Raw genomic sequence first — 22,696 nt, forward strand, 5'->3', positions numbered from 1 at the left:
ATGTACTTTATGCGAGATGCAGTTACCGTATTTTCGCGTGTATAACCCGCACCGTCACCTTCAGCCTGCGGGAAATTAAAAAAAAAAATCCTCACGTATTGACCGCACATTTGATACAGGAAAAGCTGCACCAAAGCTACCTTAAGCAACACATCCCATACTATGAAGACAGAAAAAGTGTATATTTAGCAAGTAGAATACACTGACTGCAAGGTGAAAGCCACAATTCACTCATTGTCACTGCTCTCGCTAGATCTATCACTTGAGCCGCAGTCCTCACTGTTGTACACAAGGTCATCTTTGGTTCCATACATGATGTTTGTGTTGTTTTTTTCTTGTTTTCGTCCTTGTTTTTTCTTTCTTGTCCTTGTATGTTTTGTGCAATCGCTGCCATGAAAGGCTTAGTCAGCGTTACTGCTTAGCAGCTTCACGGCACAACGTGCATTGCCGTGAAGCTGCACTACAGGAAAAACCCCGCGTATTATCCGCACCTCCACTTTGCCACTAAAATTATCGCATTTTTGGTGCGGGTTATACGCGCCAAAATACGGTACTGCTACAACAGCTTTGCTGAGAGGAGTGGAATTTTAAATGGCTAGGATGCCAGATCAGTGCTTTTGCTGGCTTTCACGAGGCGATCTCCTTCATAGCAGCCGCTTGAATGCTACCCGAAACATTTTCTGTCTTCTTGGTCCAAAGCATTCCTTTGTTGTTCTCGTTGGTGTCAGGAAGTGGTGGATTACGTCAAACGTCGGGAGCAAGATGAGGAAGCATTGAGAGCCATCGAGCTGAAGCTGAACACGGTACGTGCCTCCTCCTTCATAACTTGTCATCTTTGAACAGAGTGTTACTTTTTCTGGTCTTTATAACTTGCACGTAGCGATGGTTAAAGGTGCCGTGAAGATGAAGTTTCGTTCATTAAGAATACTGCTTTGTCCTGATAAGAATGGTTTCAATTTTACCGCAAACTTCGAACAGATAACACAGATATTAAGGAAAATGGGCAAAGCAGTGGCGATTCCGCAGTCACTTTGTAGAGATTTTTCTATGACATCAAAGAATCTTTTTGTGAGAATCGCAGCCGCCAACCGGAATCACTGCCAAAAAAATGTGAGGGGGCGATCATAGTTGGTCCTGTAGTTCCATCTGATCGCATCACTTGAAGGCCAACCTGTCGTTAACACACTGATTGGTGCTCTTTGCCCCAGTTGGCCTTGCGCCATTAACATCCAACCATCATCATCAACATGCTGATGACTATGCTTTTAATGGTGGCCCATATTACATCAGTGTAACGTGAAATTTGGGAGTTTTTCCATACTTGTTGCATTTTTTCGTTTAAATAAACGTCTTCTGTGGCTGGAATGAATCTAGGTGTGTCACCAAATTCTAGTTCTTTCAAATTAAACAAAGTTGTATTTTTTCTTCATGGTCCCTTTAAGCAACTATATTTGAGCAACTTCCACACTCTGTCCGTTAATTGGATGCGGGTCCTTTAATTTTACGCTGGTTGCAGTGTTCAGGGAAGCACTTTGTGGTTGTTTTCTATTTTGAAGAACTGGCAGTATGTGCCTCGAATGTCGTTTGTCATTGGTGATCACTGAAAGATGGCGAACTCACTCGTTATCCACGCAGACAGCGGCCCCTGCAGAGGTGAAAGTCAACACAAGGGACCACCCGTCTTTTGACGCTGGGAGTGTCAGGGTTGTTCAGGATCGGCAAGCTCTCAACGGAACTCGTGTTGTGGCCGAGGGGTTTCTGACTGAGAACGAGTGCTCCTATTTGCTGACGTTGGCCAGTGTAAGTGCACTTAGGTTTAAGTCTATACAGTGTATCGCAGCGATAAGTGAGCGTCTTTAAAAATTTTTCCCGTGTGAGCCAGTCCTTCGTTTGCGCTCAAACTTTACGCCGAGGTCATATTTTGCGATCTATTTTGTTTGACACTGGGAACAATAGGGGCGGAACTTCAGGTTGTGCCACCCTATGACAGTAGTCAAGGTCGCTGACATGGCCCATAGGTGTCCCGTAAATGAAAATCATTTTTATTCGTTTTCTTAATAAGCAAGTAAGCACCTTTATTGTTTTATTTATTTATTTATTTATTTTATTTCGTAAAATCCGCAGTCTCTCTCGAGACTTTTGCAGGGTGGGCGCAGGTAAGTAAATACAAATACACACAAAACAAGGCAAAAAAAAAACAATAGCACATAAATTGCGCAACAGTAAAAAGACATATCTTAATACAAACGCTTTTCAAGTGAAGTCAATGACTGCTGCATAGCTACTTCATTAGGGAGATCGTTACATTCAACAATAGTTAAGGAAAAAAAGAATATTTGTAAAAATCATTTCGAGGATTCAAAGGGGTTATAGAAAACGCGTTATGTTATAGCTGGATGTGAAACAAAATAGACCACAAAATACAACCGTCACGTAAAGTTCGAGCGTAAACAGGAACTGGGTCATGCAGGAGAAAAATCTTTAAGCCGTTCACTCATTGTTGTAACGCACTGTGTAAATGCATGTGCTGTAGCTCCTGAGCCAGGCTTCTCAAAGCTTGTTTATTTCCCTAACTGCATATCCAAAACACTTCTCACCTTTAGCTCTTGCTTCGTACTCATTAAAGAGACCCTGCAGCACACTTTCAGTAGTGCAAAGAAAGCTGCCCGACGTTTAGATTACACTGCCAGGAATAGCTGAGCCGAATAATACATGTGCATGTGAAGCGGTATGCTCACAAATCTCTGTGAAAGATGCAGGACGATCAATTGTGCTCTCTTCTGTTTCCCTTATTATTTCCCTTAGCTTTAACTACGTTATTATAGCAGTGGCTGTTGTGTTGGCTGTTGCTGGATAATGCTGCAGTCTATTTCTCGCATTTCCGGTGACGGTCTGTCGTCGTCAGTGCTGTCCATTAACCTATCTTATGCCTGAACTTGTACGTGCATATTTGTTTTTTTTGTGTGTGTGTTTTGAGTGCTGCGGAGTTGGAGAGACGAACTCAATATACTTCACTTTGAACCAGGGTGTCGGAACGAAATGTTTTTCGTTCCGGTTTCTGTTTCGTTCCATAAATAAAAGTTCCGTTTCATCTCGGCTCCAGAACGAAAAAAATAATGGTTCGTAACGGTTCATAACGGTTCGTGTTTGCGCGAGAAAAATTGATATTTATGAAATTGTTAAAAAGTATTGAGAATTGTGAAATTACGTTAAAGATAATGAAGTGATGCTTAATAATTTTGTTTAAATATAATTTTTGAAAAACTCGTATAGTTGTGATCTTACTGTTGAAAGTTTAAAACGGTCTGTCTCACGGAACACTGAAAAACCCAGTTTTTAATCTTAAAAGATATTGTGTGCGAGTATGTAGCAATGAATTACCATCAGTACCTTCAGCAACCCCCCCCCTTCCACCGTATATATTGGAACGAAGGGATAACAGCACGAAAATTGGTGAATAATTATTGCGCACTTCCGCATTGCAAGCGTATTTTTCTAAAATACTATAATATATGGGAGTGCCCTGCCCGACATCGTTGCTTCTGTGCTCCTTATGAAATATTTTCCACTGCGCTCTGGCACCACTTCCTTACAAGGGCAACATGATTTGTAGCAGTTTGCATTGAGTGTGCGGCTGTAATCTGCTTTTTGCACTGCTAGTGGTGTATGCAAAAGGTTGTACGCTTTGCTCCTTGTTCTTATGTCGTGTTTTAGGATATTCGTTTCTTTATGTATCACACCCCCTAAACAATGCCGTAGGGATAATGTGGGTATTTTATTAAACTAAATAAATAAATAATGCTGCGACGTCTGCATCGAAGCCAGATGCCCGTGGCAATCACGCGTGGACCTCAGCAGCGCGCCTATCGGCACAAACGGAGAGAGTATGGAAGCAGGCAGCAAGACGAAAGACGATTTCATGCAAGCAATCGACGGCAATTTCTCATTTCGCTGAATGGAAATTGAATGAATCCTGAAACACATGAAATTGCCACTCAAACCGAAAACCGAAACGAAATTTTTTCGGTTTCGCTTTTGAACGATGTAATAAATATCGTTACGTTTTCGTTTTCGTTCCGGCCAAAAATTCTGTTTTTTTTCGTTTTTCGTTTCTGGTTTTCGTTTCGTTCCGACACCCTGCTTTGAACCAGATTACGTGACAACAAGCATTTATTGCTTCAAAAACGACCTACCAGCTTGAGCGTGTGCTTGTGAGCAACCACCAATGCGTGCTTTTTTCATGCCACAGCGGAAATAAACTACTCTACGTTGCCGAGAAAAAAGGCAAACTCCCCTAGCTTGCTAACTCCGTCAGAGAGAACATCACAAGCCGCCCCCTCTCCAGGAGAGAGTGCGTAGTTTAGAGGGAACGATTATGCACAATTTTTAATCTTGTACAGCTGCAGTGGTACTGGACAGATTTTGATCATTCTTGCGGGAGGAGATTGCTGGCACGATAGACTTTACTCCAAAAGGTGTTCCGAATAGCCAGCAGTAAGTGCTGCAGGGTCCCTTTAAGTTTCAGCAGTCCTGCCTGTTATGAATTTCTTGCTATAACTTAAATTTCTTGCTATAACTAACTTCACATGTGAAATTAGCTCATTACAAAATGGAAGAAAAAAAAAGAAGAGAAAACGGAAGGCTTGTGCATTCCTCTGACGAATACTGACTGCACAGTGTTGTGCGAAGAAGGGAGCAGTCATCGTTTTCTTTGTCTCGTGTCGCGTCGAATTCTGCTTCGTTCCCTTCCTTTGCATTGTAAACCAACTAGTCCGAGCCTCAGCCCTAGCAATAAGTTTGTATGGGTAAGGGATGTCTGTCGGTGTGAGAGACTGTGTCGTTTTGTCCTGCCCCTCCGTTTCATGAAGAGTAAGCCAACTAGGACAGTGGCAGTTAGGTTAACGACAGACATACAAAGGGAAAGAAGCTGACACTGAAGCAATGTTGCGTCACTTAGGGTATACAGTCGAGTCCACTTATAACGATACCGCTTATAACAATATTCGCCCCGAGCGCGAACAGAGTCGGCCCCTGGCGGCGGCGGGACGAACCGCTCCTAGTGTGGATGGCGCTCTCGCGTCGTCTGCTTTTTCACGTTGCGTGCGGCGCAAGACGCGTGCTGCACACGACAAAACAACCAATATGTGTGCTTGTTTGGCAGTAAGCAATGACATAGTTACCTCTGCTTCCGCATTTCCTCTAGAAACGCAATAATCAGCAGCCGTTGAGGGTTAATGCGCTGGTTTAATCCCACGAAACATCTTCGCCGTGGTCACCGCTTGAGTGTGAACATTGCTTCCACACATTGCACTTTTCCTATTGTTGAGTGCAGTCGTCTGCCGTTTCGGGAATGTCGAAGGGTGCTTTTTGAAGGTGGCGTGGTGATTATTTAAGGATAAAAGTTTAGTACGCGAAACGGGTAAGAAGCGACAAGACCTGTGCATACGCGTGCAAATTCCACACCCTTGTAAAACTGCGCTGTGTCCTTATAGAAAGAAGAAACAACCAAAAACATTTACACTGCACACGACCCGTGCGCTATCGCCCGTACATTACTGGACACGTATTTTACACCAGCAAGCGCCTGTGTGATCGTGTCCTTCCCGTATATTTCTAAAATAAATACCATTTTTGGACAGTCGTTGTTTACACTGAGGAGGAATAAACATTCATTCAACTGCATCGAGTTGGTAATTTTACGTATTATTTAAAATACGTTTCTATGGATGCGCAAGAGTATTTAGGGGGGATTTTTCGGTAAAATTAAGCAGTTGTGAGTTTGCGTCTGTCATATGGCATTTCGTGTGTCATTTTCATATATATAATTTTCAAATCCGGCATGAATCACGTTGTCCAGAAACGTGTCTCACTCAGCATAACCAAATGCTTAATATGGTCACGTCTTAACCTCTTAAGGTGGACCTAAGTTTAAAGAAAGAGGAAGAAACGCGTAATATAATGCACGTTGTTGCCCACATGTGTGAGGGGTGTGTGCCATGACTCGCTGTTTTTTTTTTTTATTTTTTCCCACAATGCTTGCTTTCAATACATTTTTGAAAAAGGCGAGCCACAATTCCTGGACAATCTCGGACCAAAGGGGGGTTAATTAATTTTGAAAATACGTGTTAAAGTGCTGCTTTTTCATCGCTACAGAACACAACGCCTAGTGTAGTTTCGATTGTAAGTAATACTGATAACCATAGTTTGGCTTTTCGCGTTACATGCGTTCTCTTCTCTCTGCTCTTGCAACGTTGGCAGGACCCCCCCTCTCCACCCCCCCCCCTCTTCCCGAAAAAAAAAAAGAAATGCACAGAATTCCATTTTTTAACCAATCCCCAAGAATTAAATGCCAAGACAAAGGCGATGTTCAGTTTACAAAACAAAGTAGTTACCGGGAACTCGTTGCGCTGATTCGCAACGAGAAATAAAAAGGAAATGTTTTACTACATCTGCAACAGCGCAACTTCATTTATTGCCATCTTTAGGGTTCGTAAGCGACCTTATATGCAAGAATGCAAACACATCTCGCTGTTGCATTTTAAAAGGAACGCAAATGGTCAACAGCAGCCGTAACAGAAAATTTGTGGTCACTGTGAGGTCCCAGAAGCTTGGTTTGCACACTGTAAACCTGCTTGTCACTTTGCGAAAACCTAGCTAAACATGAGATGTTGATTGTACTGCGTGCGTTGACAATTCAATTCGCAAGTTCACTTGCGACGAAAGCCGTAAATAAGTGATCTGAAACCGTTATTCATCAAACCTTCCTTCAGAGTCGCTAAAATTTCATTTAAAAGACCCGTTAGAGCGGTTACATTTATATCTCTGCGCTGATCAAAATTCAGTAATTTTATGTTGCCTTTTGAACACACAAAAAATATCGTAAGCTCTTAGAAAGAATTTCGGGGCAATTAAGTAGTGTTACCATTTCAGGGCATCCCACAAATGCAAAAATGCGTCATGCTACCAGTGAAAGCGATTGAGATTGCCGTTGTAAACTGACTTTCAGAGATCGAGGCTTCCTGATTTGTTTCTATTTATGCTTTTATTGAAGGCTCAAAGCCATAGTCTAGAAAGATCGAGCTTGCTACAAGCCACAGCGTACAAGTTCATTGTCACAATTACGGCCATTCTGAGATTCCCGATGAGCCGTCGCTTTTTTTGGCGTAGTAAAGGAAACTGACTGCCGCTTCCATGCTATACATTGAACGTTGAAGAACCGAACTACAGCATACCACTCTTGTTTGCACCTTTCGCGCGCACATACGGCGAGAAAAAAGCACGAAGCGCGCCCGTAGTGTGCATTCTTACGGGCCGCTCAGCGGAGCATCCACACTAGCAGCGCGACACTGTCGCCACCTACATGTCGAGCTCGCGGCGAATATCGGATATAACGATGAATAGCTATGGCACCGTCAACTTTTGTATTCTTTCTATGGTAAAATAAACCACTTATTACAATGCTTCAGTGCCACGACATCGGATATAACGATTGAATCCGGTGATATTGTGCATCAAAAGTGCAACAGGGACGACTCTAATGACGCGGTTGCGCAGCGTACTCAGGTAGTGTCTTCGTAGGAGGCCCGATGTGTGACACAGTGCCTGGGGGACTTTGTTTCTTCCAAGGACATTTAACTCAGCTAGGTGAAGCACCTATAGATGCTCTCGGAAAAGATTTGTGCTAGCTTCACACGCGGCAAACAAAGGTTACCGACTGTGGCTTCTTTTCCGCAAATTAGTAGTAGTACGACCTTGCTGGCATGCGAATAAAATGTTTTGAGCTCTGTTCCGTCTTTTTATTTCGCAACCCGCTTATAACAATTATCGGTTATAACGATGGGAATTCCTTGGCACTTGGATATTGCTATAAGTGGACTAGACTGTATTTATCTATTTAGTTGTGGTTGCACCAAGTGTTTGACACCCCATTCCACTTTCAAGGTCTTCTATTAGGGGTCGAGATGCTTCTCAGTTGGCTTCATTTCTTTGCGATTCACCAATGTTAAGATTTGCCTTAACTGTAGGCAGCAACTTGGCCGCTAGTCTCACTCGTTCGTTCCCTTGTGCCGGACACCTTATTATGGCACCATGGGCACAGTGCCTCAGGTTTTCAACTTTCTCCCTAGGTGGCAGCACAGACTGGGGACGGATACGATGGCAAAACGTCTCCCCACAGCAAATTCGAGACGTTCCAAGGGATAACGGCGGGTCGAATTGCTCTGGTAAGTTTAGTATTGGGCTTGCCATAGGACTTGTCGTTTCAGATTTGTCATTGGCATTGCATAATTCAAGAGTGACACTCTTAAAGGGACCATGAAAACACAATGCAAGTTTGGTTGATTCAAAAGACTGTCTGGTTAGAATAACTGTGAAACCACTTTTAACATAAACTTGAGAGAGAGAGAGAGAGAGAGAGAGAGAGAGAGAGAGAGAGAGAGAGAGAGAGAGAGAGAGAGAGAGAGAGAGAGAGAGAGAGAGTTCGTGCAGCCTGGTGAATATGCTAAGCACCTTCGCAGCAGAATGTAAGGTCAAGGTTGCAGTGGGAACGACAAGGTCTTTCACTCGTCGTCTTCCAGCCTAGTGATGGGCGGTGCATTCTTCTTTAAGGCTATAGTCCGAAATTGAGGGTCACTCACACAAATCAGACTCTGCAAGGGGTAAAAATTAGGAAACAGTACTGGGCTGACATCGTGTCGATTTTTTTTTTCATTTTGTTAAATTGTGCGTGCAGCAAGAGCTCATCTGTCGTTCAGGTGTTGCGGGAAAAAACGTCCAAAACAATTACATTCTAGATAATAAGATGGGTGATGAGAAATGGAGGGGAAATGCTCGGCTGCATCATCATTTTTTAAAGAAGGGCACAATTTTAACACAAAAGTGTTTTATGCCGGGGTCCACCAAGATCTCACGACGTCATATCCGTAAAAACTTCAAGCCACGAACTCTTTGGCCGCAACGGGAGGTACGAAACACGCTCCTGACTGTGCTATGAACAGACGTGTGAATAAGACAACAAACGCGCCTTATAGCCTTCCATTCAGATGTTGCTGCCATCTAGGAGTGGCGAAGCAAGTAGTGCATCATGGCGCTAATGAGCGCCGACAGTTGCCGCCTCGATGCCAGCGCTTACGTGTACGGGGAACGCGCAGCGTAAGCTGCAGAGAAGCCAACTTGGGGATGCCACGCTCGTGGCACGGTCCGCGGCTCCTTTCGCTGCAGTGGAGCGTGTGTTCACCAAACGATTCGCTGGCAACCCGTTTGTTTTCGTTCGCACGGACAGTTTAACGCCTGTGGTTTCAGTCGGATTTACGCAATGCTCCGACGCGTGCAATCCAGTGAGTAAGTAAATATCTGGTACAAGGGAGTGTTCTTTCATTGAAAATACATGTGCGCTTGACTTTCGCAAACAAACAAATACGGGTTGAGTACAACGCTTTGACCCAAAAAGACAAAAAGCGCTCGCGCCCGAGCCTAGACCTCGTGGCGGCATTCCAAGTCCACCAGTAACGAAAGGTTCCAGTAGATGGCATGTGAGCAGTGCAAATGCAGGAAAATTGAGCTGACGTCAGCAATCCTTCACTGTGTTTATCGTGGGAGAAGGATAAACGAGCTATCTGGCCAATTTTTTTACTTGTCAAAGGTCAAAGCTTTTTTAGCGCAGCAGCTTGCACACCCCAAGGGTGCTGTGTTTTCACTAAGTAGTGGCTGTGCGTTTATGTGCTGGGTCGTCTACAAAGGAAGGTGTGTCACACAGCAGCTACACTAACTTGCATGATGTGAGGACTGTCGTCATTTTCGCTCCAAATTCTCCGTACTGGTCTAGCTACATTTCCTTAAAAATGAAACTATGGAAATGTCTGTCATTTTGTTTTTGTCTTATTTTAGCACATTTTGTCACAGAGAGGCACATAGCATCGTTGTATGTGTGATTGAATATGTGAAACATATTTTGTTATATAACAGATAGACCCACACACTTTATTTTAATTAGAGGTTGACAGTGGACTGTAACAGAAGTGACCTCTTCTTGGAGCTTTGGAGCTTTTATTTCTCTTTTTGCATCAGCAGCTTCAAAGATTAACCAGTATTATATCGTAACAGTGGGGATCTTTGCTGTTTACATTGCAGCTTATGCGAAATGGGTCGGTGGAGAGAGAGCTGGCCAAACTGTTTCTGGATGCCAGTGACCATGTGAGGAGCTACGTGGAGTCTTACTTCGAAGTCCCCTCGCACCTTTACTTCTCCTACACTCACTTAGTCTGCAGAACAGCCGTGGCCGGTGAGTGCACACTCTACAATTCCACTAGAGAGAGTGTTGACTGTTTGGGGGAAGAGTTGTTGTGCGGTCAATAAGTAACAGTGGAGTAATTAATCAGCGATCAGAATGCCGTAGTGCTAGGCACAGGGGGAGACAGACAGCTTTGTGTGAAATTTTTAAAGTGAAGGCTCTCGTAGTGGGACCGATGGTGTTCTGTCAATAAATTAGTGTATCTCCCCATAGACCGGTTGGTAGACCAAAAAGCTCTGGTAACATCTCTGGACACACAGTGCGTACATAAAACCGGGCTTCCATGGTGTCAAAACTGTCACCGCAAAATCGCACAAAAGGAGTACGGTTCTAGATAAGACAGTACACGCATCGATCATGAAGAAGGAGTACAATAGCATACCTTTACCTCACAAAGCATGCATCGATATACCGTATTTTCCGGTGTATAAGTCACAGTTTTTTTCTGAAATTTTTGTTGGTGCGCCTTATCTATCGGTGCGACTTATGTATGGAATCAATTTGGTACGCGGTGGCTGCACGTGGTCTGCGCTCGAAAAGGTGTCTGTGCGCTGCGTGATGTCACCGCACGTTAAGAGACACAGCTCTATGGTCTAAATGAATGAATTATCTGTTAGCAAGTGGGAAGAAGAAGGCTTCGATGGTTTTGCTTAAACGCCGTCTGTAAGTGCATGCCATCTTTGTGTATCAATAAACCATTTTTGAGAAGTTGGTTACGTCTAGAATTTGGACGGTATATGCACATGTCTAGCACTGCTTACCGGGGGATGCGTTCGGAGGCGACGGCCGCCGCAACCATGTACTTTCGCTGAACTTTCTAACGAACTGATCCTTTACAGGGTTTACCTGATTAACAAGTGCGTTTTGTACATATACACCGGTGCGACTTATATACGTTTTTTTTTCTGGAAAAACTGCTGTTTTGAGGGGCATTCGACTTATACAAAAGTGCGACTTATAGACCGGAAAATACGGTAAATTTAGATTGTTTGTAAATGCGTTTACTTAATTAGTGCGTGAAGAATCGTCACGTGGGTTCATTCTTTGTTTGTGATTTAAGTCTTTGAAAGTTTGACGATTGATTGGATGCACTTTCAGCAAAGGTTGGCTGCTATTTTAGCTTTCACGCTTCTCTCAGCTTTCTTTACGAAGGGATGGTAAATTCGTTTTTGACAGCAATTCATATAAAGAGCTTTCAGAGGTTCTCAATTTGTCCTTGAGTCAGCGGTTTGTAGCCTAAAGGTCAAACATGTGTTCCGCTGTCGTGCAATGTTTGCAATGCCTTGTTCGTGTCTTTCTTGCATCAAGTGATTCGTTCGCAAATGGCCTCTGCTTTGTATGGCACGTCACATTCCTGACACAATAACTTGTAAACGAAGCCACTCCCAGAGACAAGATCTGTAGGTTGAGTACGAAATACGCAGTTTCAGAGTTCGGTGTATTCGCGAGGCTGGCTGTATGAAATGATTTCGAAGTGCCTCACAGATGGGATACAGTTACACTGCCTCTGAAATGGGTTTATTCAAGGTCTCATGCTGAACTTTTTACGCTTGAACTATAGTATCCTGGATTCAGTGTTCTGAACATTGCAATTCATATAAAAGAGAGAAAATTAGCGGTGTTTGTGAAACGTTTAGCCGGACGTTCAGAACTAAATCAGGGGAGCAGAGCTGAGAGCCCTGCATCGCTCCTCGCACTGAAATGTTGGTTTTCAACAGCACCACAGCCCTGATAACATCTGTCCTGGAATTGCGAATGTAGACACATCCTCTATTGTATCAATATTAAAAGGAGTGTTAATGAGTTTTCAGCTCTCAGAGTTGTATAACTGTCGTTTGCAAAGCACACCGTCTGTGTTAACTAGCATGTATTCAGCTCTCACCATTGTATAATTGTGTTTAATTCACAATGCAATTCAAAGAAGCCTGCAAGAATTGTAGGCAGTCCACATGTCATTCACATCACAGGGTAGTGATAACCCACGAGGTGTCATAACAGAGTTGTTTTCTGATGGGCTGCTTATTTGCCCACTTCTTGTGTGTGCATCTAGCAGAGTGCGTTTAAGTGTACAGAGGTTTTCAGCTTCCTAAAGGCACTATGTCGGGCACACTAAATGCACTCCGTTTGCAGTATACCATTAGTGCTCCTCTTTATCATTGTGCATGTTCCTTATTGAAGCCAACATTTTGAATCCAGACGCCTCCAATGGGGCCCGCAATGACATGAGCCACTCGGTCCATGCCGACAACTGTATCCTCCAGAAGAATGGCGAGTGTCTCAAGCAGCTGCCCGCCTACACTTGGAGAGACTACAGGTATTCTCGTCATGCTACATGCTTTGATGCGTTTTTGTGAACTGGTGTAGATGTTCGTATCTACCTTCATCGCAGAATCACAAACATGGGCACCATTAAAGGAGTACTGACACAAAATTTCAATGTCGAGATAACTGTGTAAATAGCTTCCTTTCTATGTGGAGATATCTCCCAGGAAGTTTCAACCGGAACCATTCAGTACAGCATATTTTAAATCAATTTTAACCTTTGTGCATATCGGAAAGCTCAGAACAGACACCCTTTGACTTTGGCATCAGCATGACGCATTGAGCGCCTCGTTCTCAAACTGCCGACGTCAGGGCTGACATAGCTGCCGACGTAGCCAAGGTGCTGGCTGCTGTTGTCCTGCGCTCCCTGCTTTGTTCTTGGGCTGATGTCATGCTGCCTAGGTGTGTGTGACCATAACCGGTCCGGATGCGCTCTCTTGCTGTAACGCGCGCGTCTAGACCGACCGCGGTGCGACGAGAACAGTGTCTTCGCAAGCATCCTCCTGTCGTGGCACCCACCTTGGGGTTGGTTTCAGCGAAACTGAACTGACACGAATGAACGAGGCTGTAAATAATTATTTACGCTGCGACCGACCATACAATGTGCCGTTCCACGATTACTAGGCTGTTAGGCACCCATAACAGCGAAAAAAACGTAACACGAAAATTTTCTGTTCGTACTTCTTTAACTGAAAGCAGGGTAATAGTGGAGTAGTAGCGAAGCCTTCCTTTTTCACTACCCCGTGAAGTTCAACTGAAACCCCACTTTTCTTTGTAGTGTTCCGGCTTATGGCCTTATTTAGTCACACCTTCCCAAAAAACTTCAAAAGCCACCGTGCAGAGCTGACTGATTTTGTTGTAGTTGTAATACCGTTGCGTTGATTCCCGGCTAACATGGTTGCATTGGCCACTTTGGTCCCTGCAGTAGGCATTAACTTGCAAGCAAATGTGCTGCCACATTTGAGGTGTCTCAGAGACACAACACTGCACGGCCTTTGTTATGCTGTCGTGCATTTCTGTGGGTGCGTAGCAGGCACTGGCCATAGTTTTGAGTGTTTTATATCCCCTGGTTTCTGCGGAGATTGGGCACACACAACCTGATATCTGATTGTTGCGTCGATAGAAGTTCTGATAGCCTTAACGGATGACAAGTTGCTCTCTGTCTGCTTAGAAGCGGGCGTAAAGTAAAATGTAGGTGCGATAGGTCACTTTGTCCTGCATGGTAGAATTCTTGACTTCCTCATGTTTTTTTCACCCATTTTTTTTTTTTTTTTTTTCATTTTATGAGGTTAGGTGTCAGGTAGGCTAGGTCGCTCCCCGTCATTGAGCCGATCAACGCGCCACCTTCAGCTTTTGTGATGTTTTTCAAAAGCATACTCCTGGTTTCTTCAGTCAAAGGAGCATTGAATTTGATGCAACTTTCCTCTTTTTTACAAGCCCATTGTGGGGTTGCGGCTTTCATTGTGGTATGCTGAGATTAGACATTTCTGTTATGGCTCATTCACCCCCCACTTTTTCCTTTGCATTCACACCATTGAGTATTAAAGCAGTTTAATTTAAATCAGTTTTTTTTTTGAAGGGGCCGTAAAGACAAAGTATGGCCTTGTGTCATCTGAAATAACTAGTCTCTGGTAACACACACAGCTTCCTCCCTGCCATTAAAGACATTTTTTAAAAGAAAAACCCAAAATGTTGAAAAACATTCAAATTTTATTCTGCATGAACTCAGCAGTGACTTAATAAAGGAACACTAAACAGAAGGCGTTTTCAGTGTGTTAAACGCCCGTTTGCATTTTAGTGACATGATCGTACGAAACTAGAGGCCCCACTGCAATCATCTGGTCGTGTTTCTTGGTGGTACCTTGGGTCAGTGGCCCACCAATTGTACAAACAGGATACCGTGATATTGTAAGGATATTTTATTGTAAGTGGCTGGCGAGTTGCCACTGCATCATCTGTTTTCCTTAATATCGACATTTTTTGTTCGAAATTTGCAGTACAGCTGGTATCATTTTTATTGTGCGTAACAGTCTTTAAGGAATCGATGTATTTTGTCTTCACAGCCCCTTCAAATCCTAGTCTCGCGTATTTATCATCCTACAAGTCTAAGCCTATTATTCCTCAGTGGAGCATAAAGTGCGAATTCGCTTTTATCTTATTTCTTTTCTTTTCCTGAATCGAATGCTATTGCAAAGGCTTCTGTGTTGCAATTTGTCCCTTCGTCAGTGTTTTTTGCTGATGCCAATTCATGGCTGGTGCCGTCGTGGACTCAGTAGTGTAATATATTGTTCTTATATTCATCTGTTCCAGTTCTGTTCTCTACTTGAACGACGACTTCCAGGGTGGCGAATTTGTATTTGCCAAGAACAAGAGCAATATAGAGGTGGGCACCATATTCACATTTCCCCCTTCATTAACTAGGATAATAGTGCTTTACTAAAATGATGATGATGGTGCACTGTTGCACAATCCTATGAAAGCAGATTTATTGCGTACCGTTTCCATGTTGGTTGTATTTCTAAAATCAGGCTGAAGATAAAATTTCTTAAATGTTATCAGTCAAGCTTATAGATTACTTAGTAATAGATAAACGTACGCTATTTTGTTTTGTTTTAGGGGCGAAGCTCCTTAAGGCGTGGGTCTGTCCATCCTCGACGTATGTATGTAGCCACCTCTAGTTTATTTCTTGGATTGTTTACTAGATGGCGTGGCTACCTCTAGTTTAGTTCTTGGATTGTTTACTAGATGGCGGTACTTGTATATGATGAAAAGATGCGCTTGGATTGTTTACTAGATGGCGTGGCTACCTCTAGTTTAGTTCTTGGATTGTTTACTAGATGGCGGGGAGCGTTGTAATAAAATCCGTTCGCTGTTGGCGCGCGCTCGGAGTCGCCTGATGGATAAGGCTGCATATGTGCGAGCCCGCGAGGCAGAAGCGCTCCGTGAAGCTGCGCGACGCCGCCGCCAAGATCCTGCCGTACGAGAGCGGGAGGCCGAAGCGTGTCGTCTGGCTGCGCGCCGCCGCCGCCAAGATCCCAGCGTTCGAGAACGAGAGGCCCAAGCGTCACGGCAACGGCGCGAGGACCCTGCCGTACGCGAAGCGGCACGGCTGCGGCGCGAAGAGGATCTCCAAAACGTCAGAGAACGGGAAGCGGCGAGAAAGCGCGCGTATCGGCAGGCAGACCCCGATGCAGTGAGAGCTCGTGAGGCGTCTGCAAAACGCATCAGGCGAGCTCAGCCCCAAGGTGCCGACGCGCGGTTTAAGCGAGACTTTCTAGAAGTTACGTTCGGACACAGATGTAGTGGGCGAACTTTCACTGAAGAGTCACGGTTTTACCGATGATTTCCCCTCAGGAGCTTCGCCCACTCATCATCATTCACCCCGTTGATATGCTGTGAATTTTTTATTTTTTACCACCATGAAAGCCTTCGAGTCATTTTTTTCACTTTGTTTCATCAAGTGCAAGGATTTTTGGACCAGAGGTTTCTAAATTGAGTCCTAAATTCCACACCTTTATGAGCAGTGACCACTAGTGTAATGGCTACATGAGCTCTTGATGTGGAAACTTTAATTTTTGCAATACATATGTCATCATTGGCTTATTGAAGGAATGCAAGGTTGCTGGTTAAGCCATGTTTCGTGTTGGTTTTACCTTGGTTAGGCTTTGTGTGATTGAGATATCAAAACACTCGCTTAATCGGATTGCTTTAATACTGTCTGCACTTGTGTCTAAAAGCAGCTTTTAATAACAGCTACATTTTTGTTTCCTTTGATGCTTGGCTGCATGAGAGTTTGAATATCCGACGCAAAGTTTCCAGGTCCAGACAATTGCTTATCTGACCTCACATATGTAATTTTTTCGAGTTAAATTTACCGCGAGCACCGTTGATTTGTGCAAAGCTTGCGGCGCCTAAAATCTGAGCCATTGCCAACAATTCAGGACCAAAATTTAACACCTCTGGTGACGTGTCACAGCTTCTTCAATAATGTACAGATTCCCTTTTAAAAAGAGTTGGTGGTAGGGTGAAGGATAAGTGCTGATCATGAGCAAAAAGCTACTAGAACAGCCACCAGCTTTTCAAATACCGTCAAGTGTGTAATTAAAATATATTCAACAGAAGGTGAAGCACGCAGTATCACATTATTATTTAATCACCGAATGTATAACACCAAACAAATACCTCCTGTACGTTTATATGCACCTACGGCATACAGCTTTGTTTCACCACGATCACATGTTACTTCCTTGCAGGTCTCTGTGAAACCCAAGTGTGGCCGTGTTGTGGCTTTTTCGGCGGGTGCAGAAAACCTCCACGGTGTGCTTCCCGTGGAAAGAGGGAGGCGTTGTGCCCTTGCAACGTGGTACACTCTTGACCCCAAGTACCGCGAACGGGAGCGAGAGTTCGCGGTTACCATCATCTCCAACCAGGGTCGTCCTTCCGCGAGCCACAAAACCCTGGCGTCGAGGCTAAAGGAAAGAAAGCATACTTTGGCGCCGCCCACTCCACGCATTCACCTTCAAAAGCAAAGTCACCGTCTAGATGAGTTGTGATTGGTTGCCGGAGCCTTTGATTCCTTTTTTGTATGAGAAAGGGACTGTATATTTAATGTACATACAGAAATGTACGTTACATTTTACTTTTGAATTGGTCAGTGGCCTATGTGTCATCTTCTATTTTGTACGAAAATGTACGGAGTTTGTGGTACGGAAAAAGGAATGTATTGGAAAACATAAAACATACATACAGAATGCACAGAAGTATACTGGATTATGCGAAACTTTTGATACAGGAAAAGGAATGTTTCAAGAATGTACAAAATGTGCGTATGGGATTCATAACAACATACGGCAATGTAGGGAAGTTTTGGTACAGTAACATAAATCTTACGGCAGTGTACAAAATGTACATACGAGATTCACAAAAATATACGGGAATGTATGGAATTTTTGTTCTGGGACCATACATCTTACAGGAACCTACAAAGGGTTCATGCAGGATTCACAAAGATATACGATTGGTACAGGAAGAGGATTGTTACAGGAATGTACAAAATGCACATAAGGAATTGGCGGAAATATATTCAGACGTTGAGAATTTTTGTCATGGGAGAAAGAAAATGGAATGTCACTAGTCACTACGTTGTGATGAGGAAAATTGGAAAGAGGTTCTTTCGAGAGTTTCTTGAGGGATGCGAAGTGTGTGTTATCTTGATTGTGCAAATGGTAGCCACTTTTGAAAAAAGCATTACTTGGGCTAGATTTAAATTAGGTGAACTGCGATTCTCCTTAGCATGTCCAAAGGGCGTCAATGTTCAGTATGAAACAAAATGTCATTTTTCAAGCTGCAACCAAAGGCGCCTTTCTAACGTAGTTTATTGAAATTTTTCATGCTTGCTACGAAATAGAACATCATTTTTAAAGCTGCAACCAAAGCCGTTTCTAACTTAATAAGCTTATTGAAATTTTACATGCTTATGGAATTTTGTTGGTGGCAAACCGTGATGCAAGGAGAAGTAGGAATATTTTTCAAGACCATCTACAATAACGATCATTTTTAATAGCAACAAGGCCCTACCAACTATTACAGCTAGATTGCTGTCTATGCAGCTATCTGAAGCTCGAGATGCATCTCATTTGCAATGTTTTTGATGCCACGCAGCGGATTTCGCTACTTGAACTTAACCTTTCAAGCGCATAATGTTTTTACTGCCAAAACACTGCCAACCACTGCTGAGAGCTTATGTTAGTTCTGAAATGTAATCTATCGAAGGTTTATGTTGAGCTAAACAATGTTTAAGCATACCAGCCATGTAACTGACGTTAGTAGTTGGATAATTTGGTTGCATATACCAGTATACGTGTTCAGTCCCTCTCGGATCTGTCGTCGGCTTCACAAAGTGATGTGCAGACAGCTTTCCCGCTTACCTTAATGTCTGTGGGGAATGATGGGGCCAATGTAACAAGCTGTGTGAGGAAGTTGGAATGATGGGCACGTGAATTTGGCAAAGCCAACTGTTTTAAACGCTGCTGGAGCAGTGCGATATGTCCACTTGATCACTGAGACAAATAAGTCCCAAGCCTTCCTGAAAACCCGTTTGTGCAAAAAAATCAATTTGCAATGCATGTTCATGGTGGGGGTCAGAAATTAGACGTAATGTTAAGTCTGTAATTATGGGAAGTTGGGTAAAGGGTGTTGTCATCTTCATCCTGTCACTAAGGACTAGCACTACAAAGCACTACAAGGACTAGCACTTCAGTGTCTTCAACCTGAAACACACTACACTGTAAAGTTTGAAAGGCTACACGTGAAAAGGTGAATGTTAGCCTTGTAACATACAGGTCAAGGTGGATTGGTAACATGGTTCAAACAACAAAACTTGCCTTGGCGTCGTAACAAGAAAAATATTCTGCACGCAAACACCTATTTATTAGAAGCCTTGCTTCCGTGCAAAATTTTACAATAAAGTTTTGGACTTTACACCAGCAATGAACTTTAGTTTTACGGTTTTGTTTTAAATGGTCTGGGGACAAAAAATTTGGCGTTGGCCGTCTGTACCACGGAAACAGCTCCTAAACCCGCGTGGCTAAGAAGCGTTCAATAGCGAGTACTTTGTGTGGTTAAAATGCAGGAAAAGGATCTACTAGTCAGTTCTATTAGCTACAGTGAGTAATACCATGTGCACCACACCAATTTATCGCAAGAATCGAAAACATTACTCACAGTGCGAAATTTGAAGGAGCACCCAGTTGTGTTCTGTTAAACATTAACTCTCTCGAATTCGCTACTCATAAAAGACAGGTGTCCTTAAGGTTTATTTTCTTGAATCTAAATTTTACAGTTCTGTTAAGATCTTCAGTGGTACAGTTTTTTTCTTCAGCTTCCCCAGCGCCATTTTCTCACTTGCTCACCACGCAGTTTCGACAGAGTTATTTTTGTTCAAACCAAGTTGGTGGAGAATTCCACCTAAGGCACTCTTATTCATGAGCTTCCATGATAAAGTGCGTAAGGGTCTGTGCTAGTGAGAAGAAGCTCTACTGATGAGGATAGGATCGGAAAATACCAAAACAGAGCAGAAAGCACCTTTTATTACCGGTGGCTCTCCAAAATGTTACATGAGAAACAGAAGTGCACTATTGCACATTGCTTAGTGAGGGTTGCATTTTTGTTAACCTGTTTAACTAGGATCAGTGATGCTTTCATTTACATGTTATTTTAATTGTCATGTTATGTTATCTTATAGTATAAAGCATGTGTTAAGTTTTTGCATTTTACAACTAGCTACTTTCATGCTTCTGCATTCCATTGGAGGCACTTGCGGTGTTATATGTAATGCATGTGTATTCCGAGCGCTTTTTTGATGAGGATGAAAAAGCTATTTGTGCGCTCTAAATGCATGGTGTGAGTATACAGAGCTTCACACAAGTCACAAGCTCCCGCCACAGCACATGCATTTTGGAGAAACAATGTTTGGGGTGTCACATCGACAATTTTCTTTCAGCATTGCAGATTATATGTAGTGCGCAGAGAATTTTCGCTTCAGTTTGTAAATCAAACGGTATTTAAAAATCTTCCCTCTTCGTTTTGAAGAATATTTGCTAATGCTAAAATTTATTCCTACCTCTTTTTTGTAACTAAACACGCACATGTTTACGTTTGTATTTCAATGCTTGTGACAAGTACGGCGCGCCCGAAATAAAGATGCTCTATTTGCATAGCCAAATAGCCAGTGAGCCCAGTAATGCTCATTTCCGTTTTTCATTTTCGTTTATGTCTGCTTATGCTTTTTCTCTCACTTCTAGTTCTCGTATCTGAGTTGAACATGCATCCAATCTTTTTCATCACATTCATCTCTACGTGCAGGTTTATTATTCTGAGTTCCACTGAGTTCCATCAGCGACCCACTTTGTCTTCACGCATTCCACCCTGGGGTCATGCTCACTCGCATCCCCTGCTGCATTTTCTTTTTTACACTATTCCACAAGATGCAAGACATTTTCAGTCTTCCTTCTTGGACTAGTCTTCAATAACTGCGACCCCTGCAGTTCCTCAGATGCAATCGTTCCAAAACCAAATGTTTCGTTGCCACCGTTCATGTCTGCTTAGCATCGTTTCCAGTATTACTGACACCTCAAAACTCTTCGCCAATGCTGAAAAACTCGGTGCTCGTTGGGAACGGCCTAGAATATCACAGATTATGGGTGTCAAAAGGGAGTTGAAAGGGGGTAAGGGCATAGAGTACAACAGGTTAAGGGAGTCAAAAGGGAGTCAAGAGGGACCACAACGATTCGTTCTACTTTATTCTTTACTCCTCAACCACATGCCTTTTACGGACAGTGGGACGGCAATGCGCCACTCAGTGTGAAGCCTGGGATGACCCACTACTGTCTCTTATGAGACTCGCATACATACAGGTACGAACAGGTGAATGTTTGCTTGGAGTTAGGCTTATATTACATTCAATGACAAACAATTGTCGTTGTTGTCACCCCAGGGGATTGGCCTAAGATGCTAACTGCAAGCCATCACAGTTGGCATGGTCATCTTTGCCATTGACGGAAGAGTCAGCGGAGTTTCGTAGCTTTTGTTGGTTTCTCTTTTCACATTAGGTAGAGGACACGTTGGCGTTTATTCTTTCATCCTTTGACGGCCAGACTTCATCAACAGGAACGTGCTTGATGTGTACAGCATCTGTGGCTGCGCTACGGCCAAGTACAGCTGACCTCTCAGTTTGATCAGCATCTTCTCATCACTGCAAAGTTCTCGTGAAACACGGATTATCACTTCTCTCTCCTGCTTGGATTCTTTGTATGAGGTAGTGAGCACGTGTTCTGGTAAAGCTGACACAAAAGGGAATTACGGGAGGTGATAATCTGATAAGGAAGGCCGCTGTCATGTAACACGGTCAAGAGCTTGATGCCTTGTTCAAGTTTGATTACTCATTGCACCATACGCCTATGGATTATGCCCTTTTATGCGGTGAAAAAATGATGCTTTGAAAGGGAAAGCAACATACTTTTTTTCAGCATCTAATTGCCTTTGTTAAAAGTGCAGGGTGGTAATTGCATACATGAAATGAATAAGAGCCCCGTCATTTCCTTGTTTGATGTTAGTTTCTATTATTTTGTTATCTCGATTTATAAGTTGTGAGATTAGTAGTGCTATATTTATAAATATGCTTACCAGCCGTGGTGTACTGTATAAGTGACTACATTTACAGTATGCACTTTTCAGAATGCCATCTGTAGCTGTTCTTTTTATGCAGTACAGCATTTACTGAAATAAACGGCTTTTTGTTACTATCCACGACTCTGAACTAACTTATTGTGTATCAGGAGGGCACGGCATTGCAGAAAAGCTGAGGGAAGGGTAAAGCAAGGAACATGATCAATTCCAGCAACGTGCAGGGAACATTATTATTTTAAGTGCGAATGCACTTTATAAGCGACCCCAAACCTTCCACCGCCGGCGGCGGCGGCGGCGGCGGCGTCCGCAGTCCTCCTCTCCCTAGCAACGGCGTGGAGCGGAGAGGAGCGTCGGTAGCAACGGCGCGGTGACGTCACTTCACCACGTGACCGCGCTCGCTCCGCCTCCTCGCCGTGGCTGCGCGGGTGCGCGCCGCTCCCCGCACCGCTCCTCGCGCCGTGACGTCATGGTATGACGTCACAGCGCGCCTCCTCTCCCCAGCAGCTGCCGCGCGCCTCTCTCTCCACCGTGACGTCACACTCTCTCTCCCCCTCGCTCGGCTGCAGCTGCCGTGCGCCGCTGTCCCTCTCCCCTTGCGCTCGCCTCCTCTCTCAGCCACCTGGCTCGGCGCGCTCGGCGCGGCGTACCCCCCTATATATGCAGCGATAAACTGCCAGACCTCCGTGGGTCGGCTCGCGCGCGCTCACGGGCGAATGCCAACGGATTTTAACTTTACTCCCCCTCATAGCATCACCCCGTGCATTCGCACTTAACCATGTTCACCCTCGGGGAAATGCTTGGGAGTTTTTTGTTTCCTAACAGTGTTTTACTTACTGCAAAAATTGTTTAAAAAGACAACAAAAGCACATTCCAAAATGTACTTTTTCGGTTTGGAAAATG

The 22,696-nt window shown here is 43.7% G+C and overlaps 1 protein-coding gene across 3 annotated transcripts in view; it reads left to right on the top strand.

The window, feature by feature from the left end:
- LOC144162460 (prolyl 3-hydroxylase 2-like) overlaps positions 1-21,912 on the top strand; it is a 30,639-nt gene extending 8,727 nt beyond the window's left edge. Inside the window, exons 6-13 of one of the 3 annotated variants that reach the window (XM_077692993.1) lie at positions 729-803; positions 1,636-1,800; positions 8,127-8,222; positions 10,129-10,279; positions 12,485-12,602; positions 14,921-14,993; positions 15,227-15,266; positions 16,864-17,132. In XM_077692993.1, coding sequence (XP_077549119.1) covers positions 729-803; positions 1,636-1,800; positions 8,127-8,222; positions 10,129-10,279; positions 12,485-12,602; positions 14,921-14,993; positions 15,227-15,266; positions 16,864-16,985 — 840 coding nt within the window. In that variant the 3' untranslated portion in view covers positions 16,986-17,132. Of the gene's footprint in view, positions 1-728; positions 804-1,635; positions 1,801-8,126; positions 8,223-10,128; positions 10,280-12,484; positions 12,603-14,920; positions 14,994-15,226; positions 15,267-16,863 lie in introns of all 3 variants that reach the window. The other 2 variants (XM_077692992.1, XM_077692994.1) reach the window with 2 other exon arrangements.
- The last annotated feature ends 784 nt before the right edge of the window (positions 21,913-22,696 follow it).

The sequence above is a fragment of the Haemaphysalis longicornis genome, unplaced genomic scaffold (genome assembly GCF_048455015.1).
Source record: "Haemaphysalis longicornis isolate Haplotype H1 unplaced genomic scaffold, Haemaphysalis longicornis Haplotype H1 scaffold_12, whole genome shotgun sequence".
Taxonomy (NCBI): domain Eukaryota; kingdom Metazoa; phylum Arthropoda; class Arachnida; order Ixodida; family Ixodidae; genus Haemaphysalis; species Haemaphysalis longicornis.